This window comes from Mustela putorius, unplaced genomic scaffold, assembly GCF_011764305.1.
Source record: "Mustela putorius furo isolate JIRA1106 unplaced genomic scaffold, ASM1176430v1.1 tig00000738_pilon_pilon_pilon, whole genome shotgun sequence".
NCBI classification, from domain to species: Eukaryota; Metazoa; Chordata; class Mammalia; order Carnivora; family Mustelidae; genus Mustela; species Mustela putorius.
Window position 1 is genome coordinate 10,381,861 of NW_025421463.1, and position 19,809 is coordinate 10,401,669.

The window sequence follows — 19,809 nt, forward strand, 5'->3', positions numbered from 1 at the left end:
AGGCCTTCTGTGACCCAGAAAAGCCTGAGTTCATATCCCAGCTCCAGTGATTTCTGCTGTGGGTGCTTGAGCACGTTACCTAACCTCTCTGAACTTTAGGTATCTTATCAATAAATCTGAAAAAAAAGTTTCTGCTTCACGGAGCATTTATGAGATCTAGATGGGATAGGTCATAAAAAGCTAGAAACGGTGCCTGATACATGGTATGTTCTCAATTATGGTTTGTTTGTTTTTTTTTCTTTTTCTTTTTTTTTTTTTTTTTTTTTGAGAGACAGCATGTGTGCAAGTGGTGGGGGTGAGGGGGTGGGCAGAAGGATTGAGCGAATCCTCAGGCAGGCTCCATGCTCAGCACAGAGCCCGAGGCGGGCCTCGGTCCCACAACCCAGAGACCATAACCCAAGCCTAAATCAGAGTTGAACGCCCAACCGACCAAGCCACCCAGGCATCCCATCAATTATGGTTACTTTTTATTTGTAGTTAGCTACTTTTACCTGCTGCCGCTGTGAGACTTGAGACCTCGCTGAAAACACCCGGTGGACTGCAGTACGTTGTTCATGGGAGGGTGGTTATTAGTTACGTTACTCGTACTATATGGTCGGTCCCAGGGGAATGTGGGGCTGACTAGACTCCATTTTGGGGAAGGGCAGCAGTGAAGGAAGAGGGCCCCCTGGGTCTAGTCGGATTTCTCGTGGCTTCTCAAGCCCGGCTGAGGTGTGGAGAGGTGGACAGTGGTGGATGGAGGAGGTCCAGCGAGAATGTACACGCGAGCTTACAAGATGTGAAGAAAAGCATAGTCCCGGCGAGAAAGAATGCAGCACACGGAGAGTTGATCGCTCAGGAAGCCCAGAGAGCCTGGGCTGGGGAATGGTTACTCTGGGTTATCCTTCGTTCTTTTGTTCTGTGAACGTTCCCTGAGCCTCTGTCATGTTTCTCACACCGTTCTCTGTGCTGGGAAATACCACTGAACAAAAAAGAGACAAAGCTCCCCTTCTGGTTCTCCTGTTGAGGTAGGACACAGAAAAGAGATGCTCCAGAAATTCAAATGTCAGGAGGTGTTAAATGCCGCGCGTTGGTGCAGCTCTGCCCACATGCTGGGTCCCGTCCATTTATTCCGCCACAGCTGTCTCCAGTGGCCTGTGGTCCTGAACATCTCTTGGTGTCTTTGAAAATGAAGACTCTGCCGGGCTAACAGACTCCCGTGCTTCTGGCTGGTTTGGGAGGACCCTAATCCAGGGAACTTCTCTCCTTAACCTGGGAGAAGGCTCGCTGGCTTTCTTGCAGGTTCTCTGCTCTCTGGTTAGAGCCCTGGTGTCCGTTCAGAGTGGGTGATGGAACCCTGCCCACTCGGTGGAAAGGCCCAGAGGGAGGAAGTGTATTTACCATGTTGTGATTCAGGCTGACTCAGAGCACTGACTGAGGATCAAGGAGGTGAAAAAATGGAAATAAGAAAGGAAAAAAGGGTGGGGAGGGGCAAGTGGAGCAGAGGGAGACGGTGCGGGCTTTCTCTTCCTAAGAGTCTCTCTCCCCTGTGCTGTTTCCTGAGAGACACATCCTGTTTCTAAAGAGGACTTCTGCCTAGAGCGCCCCCCCAGAGTAGTGCAGACAAAACAGCTCCTAAAGCTGGGAGACCTGAGCCTAAATCCTGGCCCCGTGCCCCACTTAATAGCTATGTGGCACTCAGCAAGTTACATTCTTTTTCCCTTCTCGGTTTCCTCGTTTGTAAACCCCCAAGAAAAATGAACCTCCTGCCTGGTTGGTACTACATCAGTGGTGACAATAAATATTAGAGCCAGAGGCAAATTCTAAAGAACTTGTTGGCGTTTGATTTCAGGGTGAAGTATCAAAAAAATCCCACCTAAACAATGACCTTGCATCTTATTTCTCTTTGTGCTAGAAAAATCTGGAAGCATCTTAAGTAGGGATTTCCATTTTGGGGACGTGGATTTCAGTGATGTTTTGCTCTGTTTGCTTGCCTGGCATTCCCAAGGTTGTCCCGTCCATGGTGAGTGCCCGAGCTTTGGTCCTGTCTCCACAGCTGGCAGGAAAGCTGCAGTGGTCAGTTGGGGGCATGCCGCTTCCTCCCGTAACATGTGTTAGACATGTCACAATCCCTTCTCTTGGAGCACACTGATGGAAAAACTATGCTGTGGGGCTACCAGGAGTGGCCACCTAGCTGCAAGGGAGCCTGGAAAAGGTGGGTTTTTACTCGAGGAAGCCACATTCTCTGCTAGCATTTTGGAGCTCTGCTGCCAGAGAGAACAGATGTTATGGTTACAGTGGACATTCCTTTTCACGTGGGTTGAGACCAGTATAAAGGGATTCAAACCTGGGGATTGTTGATTCTTCTCATAACTTAGTTTCTCATCTTTTGTTTTTGAATTAAAGCTTCTTTCCTTTATTTTTCTCCTCTTTGCGTGTCTTGAAAATGTTACTTCTTAGACCCTTGACGTTATTTCTGGTAGAATTGTCTGTGCTGAAACCCTGGCTCTGTTCAAAGTCGCCACAGATGAGTCTGAATGGCTTGATCTGCTGGCGGCCTGTTTCAAGGTGGTCTCTTCCGGGGGCACCTTGACCTTGAGATGCTGACTTCGTACCCGTTCCAGTTTAGCTGCTTTCTGTGTCTCTGTCGCCTGGCGTCTTTAAAGATTTTGGTGAAGAAGCCATAGAGGCAAACAAGCAGCGTCAGTCAGCGGAGTCAGAATAGAAGCCTCGCTTCATCGCGACACTTGGCCATTACAAGTGCCGAAGCCGGTCCTGACGCCCTGTCAGAGCCCAGTGCCTCATAACCGAGGACATTGTCATCCTCCCTCGTTGCACTGAAACTACTCTGGGCTATGACAAGTATTTCTGAAAAGTGTTTTATAATGATGGCCAGGCTGTCAGCCGAGATATCTGGTGATGGAAACAATGGGCCCTCGCCAGTCCTGGTGCCCTCTTATCGTTCCTAATTATGTGGCCTTCAAAGAGCTGTCCATTTGTTCCTGCTTTTCTCTGTTGTTGGGGCAGTGCTGTGTCCTTGAGGGCTGGTTTCTGAGTGCCACAGAACTTGAAGCAGAATCATTATCTGGGATTTCCGCTTGGGCCTGTGGGTGTCTGGATAGGTGTGTTTTTCTTGCGTTTCTGGTTCTGGTCCATTCCGGCAGTTGGCTCTGCTATAGCAGAGAAGTTACTGGAACTGGGGTGCGAATTCCTGAGCGGGAGTCTTTGCCTTGTCCGTCACTAGTCGGATGACCTGGAGTAATTCAGCAACCCTCTTAGAGTCTGTGTCATCATTACAAAAATGAGAATTTATAATCTGTTCTTCCCAGTGCAGCTGTGGGAGTGAAACGGGATAGCAGGTGGGAAGCTAACTCTGTACGAGCATCACAGAGCCTTATTCTGGGCATTCCAGCTCCCTAATGCTGCCTGAGAAACACCTACAAGGTCATGGCTTAAAGCAACACCAGTCATTGTATCAGCTCTCATGGTTTCCTTGTGTCAAGAACTTGGGAAGGGATTCCGTGAGCAGTTCTAGTTTGGGGTCCGTCGTACACGTGTCATTAGTTTGCTGCTAGAGCTGAACAGTGAAGGCTGAAGCAGTGGGGACTTGCCCAACTTCCTTGTTGCCTGTCATAGACTCAGAGCCTCTCCATGTCCGTCTCTGCGGCTGGCTTGGACTTCCTTCCAATATGGCCCCCCCACCCCCCCTGCCCCAGGCAGTTGGCCTCTTCCCTGGCAGCTGAAGACTCAGGACAAGTGTTCCAGTGACCAGGGTAGAACAGAAACAGTTTTTATGCCCTGGCCTCAGCGTCACACAGTGTCACTTCTTCTGATAGTGGAATCGTTTCATTGGGAGAGGCTCAAAGACTCACCCAGTTTCGCAGGAAAAAGCACACACTCCATCTCTCAGTGGGAGGAATGTCAGGGAATTGGTGGATATCCTTGAATTACAACAACCATTGATACTGTTACCGTGGGAGGTCAGGTGAATGGTACTCTTTGAGGCGAGACCACCATTATGGCAGTCTGTCTCTCTTACCCCACGCTTTGAGCTTCATTTCTTGTTCATAATGTAATAGTAATAAAAGTTAACATTTACTCAGCCTTTAAAGTAGATCAGACTCCGTGCTAAAATTTACATAAAATAATTTGCATAAAATATCTCATTCAATCCACACGGCATACTTTCTTCATTTGACACATTAGAAAGCTGCTAAGAAAGTTTCAATAATCATTTCAAAGTCTTATTGCCGTGAAGAAGTGGTGCTTGAATTTAAACCTAAGCTTCTAGAACCTATACTTGGTGGTGCCTGGGTGGCTCAGTCGGTTAAGCATCTGCCTTCAGCTCAGGTCTTGATCCTGAGATCAAGTTCTACATCAGGCTCCTGAGATCGAGTTCTACATCAGGCTCTTTGCTCAGCAAGGAGTCTTCTTCTCCCTCTACCCCTACCCTCTGCTTCTGGCTGTGCATTCTCTCTCACTCTCTCAAGTAAAATTAAAAAAGAAAGAAAGAAAGAAAAGAAACGAAAAGAAAAAACAAAGAACCTGTACTTGGAACCATTGCCTTACTACTCTGCGAATTAGAGCACCTGTGACCCACACTCCCGTGAGCTTAGAGCCCCAGTCCTGGTTTGTGCCTGGCAGGTGTCTCATCTCAAAGCCTTCAAGGTTACGGGGCACAGTGGGGTCGTCTTTCACCTTGGGAGGCTACAACAGCTATGTGGGGAGTAGTCATTTCTCAGTAGGTCGAGGCAAGAATGTATCTGTTCTTTTAAAAGAACTTATATTTAGAATTGCCTTTCAGATTGTGAGTGTATTTGTTAACTCAGTGCAGGTGCACTGTTTTGCTGGAGGCATTACGTTTATAAAAGTTGACACCTTGCGCCTTCATTTTCTGGGCCCCGGAAACCACAGTATTTCGAGCTATCGCGTTTACTTCATTTTAGAGAATTTTATGAAATAACTCAGCAGTGGAGGGCTTTGCCTGCCACCTCTCCTATTCACCCAGCTATTGGAAGATACTGTTGCAGCATTTGGATTCATATTTTATTAGCCTCAGAGGTTTTCTTCTGGGCCCCTTCAAGGATATAAATCTGCTGAAGTGTCTTCCCTGAATGTCAGACCCTGGAGTTTGGGAACATTATAGCTCGAAGAAACCTAGCAGGATTTTCCAATGCAGTGATTTTTGGGAACTCTAGCTCCTGTAGTGGTTCCTTAGGCTACCTTCCCTACGCAAGTGTAGCAGTTACTGATTGCTTCATACCAAGGTATCCCCAAAACCCAATGACGTCAAATAACAAGCATTTATGTGTTGTCCAGTTTGAGAAGCAGGAATCTGGAAGCAGCTTCGTTGTACATGTCTGGAGGGCTCTCGTGCAGTTGAGGGTTCGAAGTCTGCTAGGGTGGCTGTCATTGGTAGACTTGATCTGCTTCGGAATGGCACGCTGGCACGGCTGGGACCTCAGGTCCTTCGGATTGCTCGTGTCCTCTCACACTGTCGCAGATCGCTGTCCCCGAGAGAGGGATCCAGCAGAACAAGGCAGAGGTCTCTAGGACCTCACCTGGGATATCATATACTGTGAGTTCTGCCAAGCTCTGTAGGTCATAGAGGCTGACCCCGACACAGTGTTGGAGAGGCTACACCAGGACTGCACACGCAGTCAGGGGTCTGTGGGGACAATCTTGGAGGTGGCTACCATACCATGGCCCTGGCAGAGGGTCCTGTCTCCCACAGCCTCCTGTCTGTGCTTACTCGAAAGGAGTCCTGCCTTGATCTGCTTTCTCTGTCATGCTCTCTTATTACATGTTTTTTTTTTTTGGAAAATGTGCCATTAACAACAACAATAACAATAATAAATAAAGATGCAACCTTCTCATTGAAAGACGGTGACAATAAAGCAGAACAAAATAAAGGGTCCTTCCTAATTTTGCACAGTTGCTCCCATGACCCAAATAATGACGGATCCCAGTGGCTCATCTCCTCCTTACTGTGTCTTCTCTCTTCTATGGGAGTACAAAGGGAGCATCAGCGTTTGACACATAGGAGGGAGTCCAGCAGCTCTGAAAGTCCTCTTCTCAATCATGAGGGAAAAGACTATCCCAATCCTTACTTGAAGGAGAGTTGGCGTAAGGACAGAAGGAAAGAAACTGATATCTGACTTTCAAGAATATTTAAGGCTGAAAACCTTGAATATAGAGCCTTTGGAATACTATAAACTCTTAAATGAATAGCAATTCTACTGATTGCTGACGCCTGTCTTCTAAGTTCACAGCGCCAGGCTCTAATCCCTTCATGTTAATCATCTTAGGTCATCTGTCCAGCAGACCTTGACATATTTTTACACTCCCCACCCTTTTTTAATAGATGAAGAAACTGAGTTCCCAACAGGTGCTGGTATATCCGGAAAAATGGGAAGTTTGATACGTGAGGGGGAACACCAGGGCACCCGAAACTGAGAGCATATTGTGGAAGTAAGGAAACCTCGGGAGCCGTCCAGTCTGTTCAGAGCATGAGCACCATGGAAGGGGGTCAGGGCGCTGGTGATCACGTCTGCTTTCACTTTTCGTGCAAGTATCTGGTACCAGACACTGCACTTGTCCATGTGTTGCTTCTGGACTCAATCATCGTGAAATTTTGACTAGGGAAGCCTGAGCTGAGCGAGGCCACATAGCTGAAAAATGCGGGTCTACGGTTAGAAATCTCTCTTGTGCTTAATTGTGGTATAGCAAAGCCATGTATCATGAAACTTACTCTCTTAGAAATGCAATGTATGTTTCAGTAGTGATCAGTATGTTCACGTTGCTGTGTGACGGATCTCTAGAATGTTTCCATCTTGAGAAATGAACTGTACCTATGATACAGCGACGCACTCCCATTTTTCCCCTCCCCTCGCCCAGACCCTGGCTACCCCCATTCTACTTCCTGGAAATTCGTCTCCTTTAGATACTTCATAGAAGTGGGATCCAATGGTACTTGTCTTTTGGTGACTAGTTTGTTTCACTTAGCATGATGCCCTCACAGTTCACACTGCAGCGTGACACAGGATTTCCTTACTCCTCCTCCTTCTTCTTCTTCTTCTTCTTTTTTTTTTTTTTAAGATTTTATTTATTTGCCAGAGAGAGAGAGAGAGAGAGAGAACACACAAGCAGGGGGAGAGACAGGCAGAGAGAGAAGCCGGCTTCCTGCTGAGCAAGGAGCCTGATGTGGGACTGGATCCCAGGATCCTGGGATCATGACCTGAGCCAAAGGCAGGTGCTTAACGTACGTACCGAGCCATCCGGGTGTCCCGGGATTTCCTTCCTTCTTAAGGCTGATACTATTTCACCATATGTCTGGACCACATTTTGTGTATTCGTTCATCTGACGGTGGACAGCCGGGCTGCTCCCCTGTTAGTGTTGTGCATAATACCGTCACAAGCATGGGTGTGCACACCTCTCATGGAGATCTGCTTTCGGTTCCTTTGGATATGTTCGTCGAAGTTAAGATGGCTGGATTATATGGCATTCCTGTTTTTAATTATTCCGGGGACCACCAGATCCTTTTCCACAGCAGCTGCAGCATTTTACGCTCCCAGCAACAGCGCACAGGGGTGCACTTGCCCCACATCCCCGCCACGGGCTGTAAATCCTAACCCACGTACTACTCTGCTTCCTCTGCCAGGCAGCTCGACTGCAGACAGATCGCCAAGGACTTGGAAAGAAAACATCATGTGGCCATGTCGCACCTTCCACCTTTGCCTCCCTGTCCCATACCACCTCTGGCTTAAGGGTGCTGTGAGGCTTCACACACAGTCTGTGAAGGCGGGTCCTTGAGGCCGGTGCCTAGAGATGCTGGTGGTCTCTTGGCAGTGGCTGCCCCAGGGGAGGTGGCTCTCTGCAGCCAGGATGATTCTGGCACCAGCACAGCACGTACCTCACTGAAGGGCATCTGGGCAGCCTGTCCCAGCATCCGCCGTGCTCAGGGTGGGTTGCAGAAGACTTCTGACTGTTCTCTCTGCTTCCAGCTTCCTTGCTCCCACCCCACTGCCCCTGCACGTGCACACAGGGATAATCTGTTCTCAGTGGACGGCTCGAGAGGGTCTTCTAAAATATAAGTCGCATCATGCCATTTCTCAGCTCTGAACCCTCAAGTGGCTTCTCTCTTCACACACAGGAGAAGCCCTGTTCTTGCAAAGGGCCTTGAGCTCTAGAAGGTCTGCCTTGCTCCCCAGCTTCCTCCTTGCCAACTCGTTGCTACACAGTCCGGCCTCTTTTGCTCCCCGCTTTTCCCCGGCACCTCCAGGGGAGTCCGGCACAGAGAAGGCACGCCGTCTACACTTGCCAAATGGCCGTGTGTTTTGGCAACATGTGAGGGCTTTTTGGGTTAGGGTCATTCTGTAGGTGGGCGCATGGCACATGCCGTCTATGGTGGGCCGGTATGGGGCTGTGTGCAGACAGTCCACCTGCCCTGAATAGGGGTTCAGCTTCTCCTGATGCACCCTAATGTTGGTCTGCCTGCTGTGGGTACTCTGTTCTTTGTCACACGGGGAAGCGCTAAAGCAGACCAGAAGTATGCAGGGGGACAATGCCGGGTGGTTCATTCATGGGTTTAGCATTTACTAGGCCTTGACTGTGGAGAAGGTGCTCAAAGTCCATGGCTGCATGGCCCTTCATGCCCTTAGACTGGGCCTGGAGCCCCTGTGGCTCTTCCTGCCCTTCCTTGCTGAGCCCCTGACAGCTTGGCTGCCATTACAGTCAGGAGGTGTCTCCTCTTACCTGTAAATTATTTAAAACTTTTTTTTATAGATTTATTTTTATTTACCTCAGAGTGAGAATGAGCATGAGTGGGGGGAGGGGCAGAGGGAGAGGATCCCAAGCTGACTCTGAGCTGAGCTCAGACACTGGTGTGGGACTCGATCTCACAACCCTGAGATCATGACCTGAGCTGAAACCAGCAATCAGATGCTTAAGCAACTGCCCCATTTTTAATTTTTTAATTGAAATATAATTGATACATCATAGGAGGTGTCTACTTTGGTCTTTCACAGGGTTGAGAGAAGTTTGTCTTTTGGCTCCATGGTTTAGCTCTAGAGGAGAGGGAACTCGAACCCTGGCTTCCCAGGAGACTGTGGATGTCCTGGAGGTTTGCAGGATGATTCTAGGTGGCTTATCAGCTGTACGTTTCTTTCATTTTCCTAGTTCCATGTGTCTTATTGAGACCGGGTAGTACAGGTTTAACAGCAGGACTCTGAATTCAGCTTCTCGATTTGCCATCAACTGGCTGCCACGGGACCTTGGACGAGACCTGTCCCACCCTGTCTCACTCTTCATCTTGAGTTTTGGAAAACCCTGGATATTAGGATTCCGTGCCAGAATCCCACCTGAGCCGTGGTTTCACTTTCCACAGTTATAGTAACCCGTGGTCACCTGTTCTGGAAACAGCTGACCCTCCTCCTGATGAATTGTCAGACCCTGGGGAGCCTGATGCTGTGTCCAAACGCCCGCATCGTTGCCCTCATTGTAGCTCACACCTGGTGAGCACCTCCCGTCATCACAGGAAGGGCGGAGGGAGGTACCGTAAGGTACTGTGAGAGAGACCACCATGTTCACGTAACCGGTTACAGTATGCGGCTATAATTGTTTTATTATGAGTTACTGTTGTTAATCTCTTACGGTGCCTAATTTTATTACTTAAACTTTATCATGGTTGTGCATCTGTAGAAAAAATATATATATAGGTTTCAATAGTGTCCACAGTTTCAAGCATTCCGTGGGGGTCTTGGAAAGTGTCCCCTGTGTACTACTGTGTGTAGAAATTCTATCCTTCTCCTTGTGTAGAGGATTCACCAAGGATCAGAGAGGTTAAGTTACTTGCAAAAGGTCACTCAGCCAGTCAGAGGCAGATCTGCAGCTACCACCCAGGTCTCCTGATTTCCACGGTTTTGTTCTTTGCACAGAAAAAGCCCACATCATGAGTGCTCCTCCGTTGCCTTGTCCTCACCCTGAGAGAATCATGAATTTCAGGACCTAGGGACAGTGATGGGTGCTGTCTCTTGTTCTTTTATACGAGTGCATGAGCTTTTATGCAGTCCACTGGAGAGGCACTGAAAACAGATTCTTGGAACACCTCCCATACTCTCAGTGTGACCACGGCTAACGTCTGGTTGAGTGTGTGTTTGACATTCTTCAGAGCACTTAGCTAGAGCATCTGTTCTCAAAGGGTGGTCCCTGGACAGCAGCATCGGCATCCCTTGGACGTCAGCAGTCCTTAGGCCCCCATGTCGAACCCCAAGATCAGAAACTTGGGGAAAGAGTCCCCACTGCCCTCACCACCACCCCTCACTCTGTCTGAACAAGCCGTCCAGGGATCGTGGTGCACGTGGAGTTTGAGAGCCACTTCTCACCCCCTTGAGGACGAGTGGTGTTAAGTCCCTGTTGTGTAGGTGAGGGAGTTCAAGCTCAGTGGTGTTGAACAACTTCCCCGTGTGCTGTTTAGGCATCTGGCAAGTGGCATCTGTCCATCAGGGGCGCCTCCTTGCACTGACTTGTGTGATGTGCACAGTGACCCAGTGCGGTGCCCATTTTTATCTCCATTTTACAGATACGGCCAGGAAGCCCAGGGACACGAGTGATGCTCCAAGGTCACACAGTCGTAGCTTAGCTTTGATGTTGCAGCTCAAACCACATCTCTTTACTCCAGTGGGGTTTTCCCCACCAAGCCACCCCTGCCCCACCTCTGTCCCCTGGCCCTCTGCTTCTCCCCAGCCACCCGTCCTCTGGGAGGCCAGCCTCCCCCACACAGAGGTCTCCCGCTGTCCCGCCAGTGTGGGCTGACTTTTTACAGCAGATACTGGTGCTGAAATGGGTCTCCCCTCTCTCTCCTTGCCGGCAGTTGCCCCGACAGGAGATGCTCGCACTCAGTGGTGCCCCGGACAGCATCCTGCAGGGAATCCCGGGCCCTCTGTGTCCTGCTTCTCCTGGTGTTGCTGGGGCAATGCAGCTGGGCACGGTACTGATTCCTTCTGCCAGGCTCATGCCTGGCCTGCCACCCCTTAGTTTCTTCTGGATTTCTTTTGGGACATTTTTTCCCCTGCATCCCTGTTTGAGAAACCAACCCCATGGAGACTTTTTTCTTGTGTCTTGGGATGGGGGCAAGGGGTGCAGAACACAGAGAATGTTCTTTTCCTGGTTCTGTTGAAGGCTGACAAGCAGAGAGCTATGAATCCCAGCAGGCCCTGACTGTCAGGAGTGACGATGGCCCTGGCTGAGTCACTGGAATGCCCTCTCCTCCCAGAAGCTCTCCGGCATCCTTTTGGTCCCGGTGGCACAGTGTGAGTGGGGGACGAGCAGGTAAGATCATCACCCGTGTCCGAGCTTTGGGCAAGTGTGGCATCTACCTAAGATATAAGGAGGAATTCTTGATGAGTGGCCAGTGGTCACTGAATCTGACGCTCAGACCCTTCACTCTGAGGAGAGGAATGTTCCAGTCGTTGGGACCATCAGCCGGTCATCTTTAAGTCACTACATCGAAACACTTGAAACCTGGACTTCGTAGCTGCCAAACCAAGTTATCGTGGTGAGAGCATATTTGTGACTTGCTTTCAAGGGAGCGTCCATGCCTGTCCCCTGTCCCCTCTTCACTCCGAACCCAGCCCCCGTCCCATTCTTGTCATTCACTCCCGTCCCCACAGAAGTTGGGACCCTCCAGAACTCCCCAAAGAGCATGTTCATGGCGCTCGGATTTTCTGCCTTCCTGGGGAAGCGGGCTTTGCTGCTACGGCTCCCCATGATGGATTTATTCGTGGTGGCGAGGTGTGTTGGACGAAACTAAAGAGACTGGAAATTTATGTAGAGGGTTGAAGAATGTGCGCGCTCGTGCTTATGTTTAATGGGACCATTTTCAAAAGCCCCTGAACCCTGAAGCCAAGACAGCATTTGATATCTCGTGTTTAAATATTTGTGCTTCCAGAGAGCCTGATTCAGCTTTTATCCATTCTCGTCCCCTTCCTGGCTGTGTCTCCTCGTGCAGGCGTCTTCCTTTTCATTTCTTTCGTGACTGAAACGGTGACAGTTGCATTACACGTTACGGTGTTTCATCCTGAGTCTTTGGGAGAGCATATCCAGAGATAAGCCGTGGTGTCCTCGTTTTGCAGGTGGAGAAATTGAGATATGCACAGTATGGTCTAATTTTATGTGAGATGAGGTCGGGTTGGGAGCTTGTGGGTCTCAGTTTCCCCGTACCCCCTCTTGCTTCTCTCTGAAAGCGGAATTTCCTCATGACAGCCCTGTGAGCTTTGGGGCAGGATAATTCTCTGTTGTGGTGGCCACCTTGTGCCTCGTAGGGGGTCGGCAGCAGCCCTGCCTCTGCCTGCCCCCAGGAGTGACCACCGGAAAGGACTCCAGACTTTATCGGATGTTCTGGGCAGGGCAGCGGGGGTCACGTTTGTCTCGAATGGAGAAGCTTAGATCCTGGTCATCAGAGACGGAGAGTTAATTGGTCTGAGGTGGGGTTGGGGCATAGGGTGTAGTTTAAAGATCTTTCAGGTGTTTCTGGTGTACTAGAAGGGTAAGGAATCTCTGTTCTCGAGGTCGAATCCCATCGGCCTGAGCCTGAGTTAACTCCTGGGTGATGTGGTGGGTGGGGTGGGGAAGAAGGCCTGAGAACCAGAGGTCATTGTCCTGAGAGCCTGCAGAGGAGGGACGAGGATACTAGAACTTCATTTTTCTTCCTTCCACCGGCTCCCCTGGCCTCTTTTTTTTTTCCCCCCACTTTTTACTTTAAAGTAATTCTAGACTCCTAGGAAGTTTCAAAAGCAGTGCACAGTCAACAGAACTGAGTTTGGAACTAGCTGATTAGAGTGATGGAGGTTCCAGAAGCTGTGTCCTGGGAGCAAGGGCTGTGAGTGGTTTCATTAGGTGTAGGCTGCTGGAGGGAACGTGCTTGTCCTGCCGTCCTGCCAGGACAGAGCAGGCTGGGGTGGGTGTTAGGAAGCTGATTTCAACTCAGGGAAGGCTGCGCTTCCGTCAAAGATACTCCCAGAGGCATGAACCCTTCATTCATGAACTCATTCATGGACTTCATCCCAGCACTGTTCTGGGAGGCTAGATGACTTTCTGTATGGGACGGCCTAGAGCTGGGGTTCTCAATCTTTGTCAGATTGCTGAAGCTTGGAGCGTAGCCCAGCCCGAGGGAGCCAGCCCTGCCTGGTAGCCTTGAGCACTCCCTTAAAGAGATAAGTGACTTCGTGTCCTGTAATTCACGGTACAGCCCACTGGGGTGCCAAGGAACCCTGTTTGGGAAGCTCAGCTCTAGAGACCGTCTCTGTTGTGATTGGAAGGCAGTGGGCCCAGCGCCGCATTCTGCTCTTGGTGTTACCCGCTCTGTACTCCATGACCTCCTGCAGGACGTGTTCTGGCCCTTGGGTTACTTTCCGTCCCCTCCTGCCACCACTTTCCCAGGTCGCCTGGGGCTGAAGGGCGGAGCCAGGGTTCATGTCCGGAGCCTGTGCTCTTGACTGCTCAGAGGAGGTGGGCCATAAGGTTCCCTTCCATTCTGCCAGACTTCACTTCTTGGGATGGTGTCCCAGCTGGGGCCCTTGTTACAGACGCTCCCTGGTCTCAGCCCAGCCAGGTGCCCCTACCCTGAGACGTCTGGCGAGAACCTTTCTAGCTTCAAGCGATTGCTTGTCAGTCTAAGATCCCTGACTGTCAGTTTTTCCTTTTGGGATGTATTTCTTTCCTCTCTCTTGTCACCATTTGTCACTGTCTCCCAGAGTGGGGGTCGGGGACTCACTGTTTGCCTGTTTGAGCCGATCGCCCTTTCTCTCGTCCTCAAAATGTAATTGCAAAGAGCCTTAATGGTTTCCAAGTGATGAAAGCCCCATAAACCGATTAAAAAGGCCTTAATAAAACCGTCTCAAGTTATTTTCTGCAGCTGCAAACTATGTCCTTTGGTTTCTAACGACCCCCCAAGAGATCGGGGTGATTTTTCTTTTCCACGTGGTCTGAAGCACGAGGAAGGGCCTCTTCCATCTGTCTGACCGCCTGCCCTGTGTTCTTTGCTTTTCAGACAATCCACGTTGCGATCGTCTGTGCCGGGTATAACGCCAGCCGCGATGTCGTCACCTTGGTCAAGTCCGTCCTGTTCCACAGGTAAGCGCAGCCGTGGTGCTCCGTGGGCTGGTGCAGAAGGCTTGGGCGCACGTCTTGTGTGTGACTCGTGCGTGTGACTGCGGCCTGTAGGCCCCCTCAGGGGTAGTGAGGTGCAGAAGAACAACATTTCTCATCAGTCATCAAAGCTGCTGTGAAAGTGTGATTTTTGTCTGAAACCTGGCAGAGAATTTTGTGTTAATAATGTTTAACAGCAACAATGAGGTGCTGTCCCATGTTGTTGAGGATTGTAGGTCTTAGACCTAACGGGAGCTTCAGGGACGCTGCAGATTTGAGGCTTCCATTCCTTTGCTGGCCTTCCCTTGCCTGGCGGTCACCAGACCTCTCTGTGTCCACACCCCTGTGGACAGGTTGTGTGATGGACTGAATGTGTCCCCCTAAAATTGATATGTTGCAGCCCTCGCCCCAGTAACTCAGAATGTGAATTGTATTTGGAGGTTGGCCTTTAAAGAGGTAATTCAATCAAATTGGGGCATTACAAATACACTGTAGTCCTGTGTGACTGGTGTCCTGATACAGAGAGGGCATTGGGACACAGCCTTACACAGAGGACACGGGGAGAAGACGCCCACCTCCAAGCCCAGGAGCGGGGGCCTCAGGAGACCCCATCCCTGCCGGCACCTGATGTCAGACTTCAAACCACCAGAACCATAGAAACTAAGTTTCTGTAGTTTCTGCATGGTAGTCTGTTAGGACAGCTGTAGCAAACTCTAAAGGTTGCTTACTCTAGTCCATCGTAGCCCGTCCCACATCTGGGCATTTCTAACCATCAGAAAGTCCTGCCTTATATGAAGCCGAAATTTTCCAACCCGTAGCTGATGTCTGTGGGTCCTAGTGGGTCCCCATGGAGACAGCCCTGCAAAGGATGGGTTCCTCCTCCACCTGGAAGTGATTCTGCCTCTCCCAAGTCATCTCTTACCCAAGTTAAACTCCTGTCATTTGCTTCTGCTTTTTGACAGGAACTTTCTTCTGTGTTTTCACTGTTCAGCTTGATTGATATCTAGACCTATTGGTGTATCCAGAATTGAGTTTGTAGTTCTAGCCAGTGTCTTTGGCTCTTTTCTAACATTCTTACCAAGGGTTTAGATGAAGCTTATCCATGGCTGTAGCCAAGATCCAGGAAGTCCTGAGCAGTAGAAACAGTGGTGAAAAGCTCTTAGAGCTCAATGAAACAAAGACCAATGTGCATTTACTGACGGTTGGTTCTGCTTTCTCTCCCAGACCCCACCACCCAGCCCCTCTGTGATGCACTTGCAGGTTCTCCCTCTCATATTGTTAATTCCATCCCTTTGTCTTTACCCCTGTTGTACCTGGCACCGGGGGTCTGCGCGTTCTCTCTCCTCCTCTTCCTTCTAGTCCCCACAGACCTGGCCTCTAAGGCCAGGTGATATTTCAGAAAGGCACATCTGATGTCTTCAAACTTTTCACTGGCTTCTTGTCATGGAGGGGAGAGAATCGAGCTTCTTGTCCACGGGACACAGACCATCGGGACCTGCTGTCATTCTCAGCATGCTTGCTCTCTCTTCCCCTTGCTGGGACTTGGCTCTCCAGCAACACTGACCTGCTTCTAGCTTCCACCGTCTCCTGGGTGTGCCCCGCCCGTTTCCCCGGTGCTGCTCTGTTTGTCCCTTGTCTCCCTCCTCCCTCCTCTTACCCAACTTCGCAAACTTCTTATCCTTTTAACAGAAGGCCCACCTGTACCTGAAAGTCTGGGCTAGGGCTCCCCTTCTCCCAGCCCATAATGCCCTGCAGCTTTCTATCACGGCACTTAGTACATTGTCTTTTATTTATTCACATTTGTGTGTTTAGTAGAATATGGGAGTTGTGGGGACAGAAACCATGCCTTATGTTTCTATATTCTCCATATCTTAGGGATGGACTTCACAAGTGTCCGATGCCCAGTCAATGTTTACTTGTTTAACTAGTGAATCTGGAAAGCACCATTAATCAATAACCTGAAGATATATTTATTCCACCAGTTAACTAATAGATATGCGTCAGACCTGGTGCCACACTCATGCCACTCTATACTGAGTGACTTTCAGCAGGTCCTTTTAACCCTTCAGACGTTAGTTCTTAGGTTATTTAACTTTTGCTGTGAATCTGTACACCCCAGAATTTAGTAGGTTGAGGACAAGATTTATTCGCTCTGTTGTTTGTACTGAACTCATCCGGGCCGGTCTTTTCCGGGTGCCCTGCTGTGCTGATAGTCAACAAGCAGATCCGCTCCCCACCCAGGAGTGGGGGGATTCCCTGCCTCCACCCCTCAAACCCAGAGTGGGGAAAGGAGAGAAATGAGTAATCACCAGGTCACAGAACAGTGTCAGCTAGTGGTAGGGGCTGTCCGTTCCCTCCTCTTAGCTCTGTGTGGTTGGCATCGGGATTCCAGCTGCAGGTCGCAGGAGGGGATGGAAACACTGAATAAAGAATGACTAAGCGGGGACGCCTGGGTGGCACAGTTGGTTAAACAGCTGCCTTCAGCTCAGGTCATGATCCCGGCGTCCTGGGATCGAGTCTCACATCAGGCTCCTTGCTTGGCGGGGAGCCGGCTTCTCCCTCTGCCTCTGCCTGCCACTCTGTCTGCCTGTGCTCGCTCTCGCTCCTCTCTCTCTGAAAAATAAATAAAATTAAAAAAAAAAAAAAAAAAAAAAAAAAAAAAAAAGAATGACTAAGCGGAGCTCAACCTCATCTTCTGATTTAAAGTGAGAGGCTCTTTCTCTACCGCCATCGCCCCTGTGCTGTTTTTAAGACTCCTTGTACGGGTTCTTGCAGCCTTCATGTAATGCTTGAAACCAGGCGTTTTGTCTGCGAACACTGAATTAGATGAGTGGTTCTCAACCTTTTTCGTGTTTATTTCTTGCCACCACTAAAGAACTCTGATCCCTCCTTGACTTGCTGGGGGTGGAGGAATGCCCCCTTTTTAGAAAAGAGTATTTGCATGATTACAGATAGTCACTTGTGCTATTTTCCATTATAGCAAATTTTAAAGCCATAAAAACATTCGGGTGTTGTTGGGCATAAATAGTATCACTGTTGCTTTTAGCTACAAATCAAATAATTTCAGTAGTTGCTGAAACCCTAAGGAATCCCATGGAGCATAAACTTTTACTCCTACAGTTACTGTGTAGCACAAAGATGTTACATTTAAAGAGTAGTAGTAGATTTATAATTGGCCGCTGATGGCATATCCACACTTTCGTGGAGGCACTGGGGAGTTGAGAAGAAAGCAGATTCTTAGTATGCATTCGGAAAATTCTGCATGCCCCGTCAGGGACTACTTGATCTTGGTCCATGTGACCAGTTCAGTCCCTCCCATCCTTGAAATTCGACAGATGACCATGTCTGTGAATTGATGTGCTGGTGATCCTGACTTGAGATATCAAGACAAAGGACTTTTGAAAGACTTTTCGCTCAGAAAGTCTGTCTATAAATAGCTTCATTGGTTTCAAAGCACATTACGGGGATTAACCAATATGTGATTATAAAATGCTTTGGCAAATGAAGTACCTTTCTAAGGCTAATAATAATAGAATAATAGTGGTAGGGTGCTTCTTTTGGCTTTCACTGTCAATTACAGCAATTAGATTTATTTTCCAGACAAGATTTTCAGCAACTTTTCATTTAAGGCTTGCTTTGTTACATCCAATCCTTTTTACTTCTGCAGTATACCTGGTGACAGTGGGCATGCTCTAGTTTAAAAGATCGTAAAAGAACGATACCCAGGTGCTCTTAACATACTCCTACCAGAACTGGAAATTGCCATAATCTTTTGGGAAAGAGATTTAATGGTGTCAATGCCCAAGACCTTGACCCTGTATGACTACTTCAGGGACTCTGTCCTTGAAGGATAATCCAGACTATCAGAAATGCTTTTATGACACACTGTTTATCATCCTAAAAATTTGAATAATACTTAGAAAACAGTAAGGCTAAGTAGTGGAACAGCCTTTTTTTTTTTTTTTTAAGATTTTATTTATTTATTTGACAGAGATCACAAACAGACAGAGAGGCAGACAGAGAGAGACAGAGAGAGAGGAGGAAGCAGGCTCCCTGCTGAGCAGAGCCCGATGCAGGGCTTGACCCCAGCACCCTGGGATCATGACCTGAGCCAAAGGCAGAGGCTTTAACCCACTGAACCACCCAGGCACCCCGGAACAGCCTTTTGTAGTAAGCCATGTTCTTGGTTTGTATGTCTGAATGCGGACAAATTATATTTTCTATTTTACGATGTAAGGGACAACATAGTTGAAAACACATGCATGACATTATCCCACTATGTAAGCACAGACCATGTGAACACGGTCAAAATACCAGTGGCAGAAAAACTGGCAGAGACCGTATTTAGAAATGGAGTTCTTTGTGTTGTGTGGGGAGAAGGAGAAATAAAGATGAACTTGTTTCTGTCTCCTCGTGACGTGTGTTTTTGGTCATCTCATTACACAAGCTCTGCGATGAAGGAAAAGGGTAGGTGAGAAAAACTAAATACAAAAATACATGTGAACGAGGGTTTACGTCATAGAAAATAGCACAGTATAGGCCTGTGTGCCCTCTATGGAAGGATGTTTAAAAAAAAATTGGGGGGGCATAACTCCAACTCCCAATAGCAAATCAACTGGGAAGCATAGTTCCTCTTCAAGGAAAGGGAGCTTTTTTAGTGAACAGAGGAAAAAATAAAATTACTTAGCAGCTAGGTGTTTACCTCCTAGGCAGGAAGGTGGGCCAGCTTGTAAAAATTTAATATTTGTTTGCGAGGATGATCATCTTATTCTCACATTCCGCAGCCCTGTTGGCAGGAGGAAGCTGGGTGATTTGCCTTACTTTGCACATCAAGCAGCTGGGTTTTTTGATTGTCTGTTTTTTTAAACTTCACTTTTGCCCCTGAAGAACACGGAGGATAAAACAGCGTATTTGTGCCTAGCATCTGCCTCTAATTGTGTTATTGCTTATTCAGGCTTCAACTTATTGAAGAAGCTGTTTCTAGATTGTGATGGGAAGAACCTAGGATTTGAATAAAACAGACAAACAGAGATAGGCTCTATACTTTCTAGAGCTTTGGTTTGTGCCCTAACCTCTCTGTCCCCTAACCTCTGACTGTCATCAGAGATAATCTGTGTGAGACATTTCTCTGTTTTGTGTATTGAACAAATACGAACCTAGCTGTCTATTCTAAGTGTTTTTCAGATATTAATGCATTTCAGATATTAATGCATTTCATGCTTCCATGACTCCATGAGGTGAGAACTATAATTATCCCCATTTTACAGACAATGAAGCTGAGAATCCATGGATTAAGTCGTAGCTAAGGGCTGCAGAGAGGATGCTAGAGCTGGCTTTGTATCCAGTCTAACTTCAGAGTCTGAGCTCTCCATTGTAAAAAGTTACTATTTTGGGCGCCTGGGTGGCTCAGTGGGTTAAGCCTCTGCCTTCGGCTCAGGTTTTGATCTTGGGGTCCTGGGATCTCTCTGCTCAGCAGGGAGCCTGCTTCCCCCCCCCCTCTCTCTCTGCCTACTTGTGATCTCTGTCAAATAAATAAATAAAATCTTTAAAAAATTTTTTTTAAAAATCTTAAAAAAAAAAGTCACTATTTTGAGTATCATTATTATTTTTTCTATTTTGAATCATCGTTTTGGGTGACCCAGTAGAGAACTGGTATCATTACTGGGATTTCTGTCATAATCCCT

The 19,809-nt window shown here is 48.3% G+C and overlaps 1 protein-coding gene across 3 annotated transcripts in view; it reads left to right on the forward strand.

The window, feature by feature from the left end:
- Nucleotides 1–19,809, forward strand: part of LARGE1 (LARGE xylosyl- and glucuronyltransferase 1) — a 521,107-nt gene that overhangs the window by 229,457 nt on the left and 271,841 nt on the right. For all 3 annotated transcript variants that reach the window (XM_004743092.3, XM_004743093.3, XM_013051560.2), the window contains exon 4: nucleotides 14,028–14,110. In XM_004743092.3, coding sequence (XP_004743149.1) covers nucleotides 14,028–14,110 — 83 coding nt within the window. The remainder of the gene's footprint in view (nucleotides 1–14,027; nucleotides 14,111–19,809) is intronic.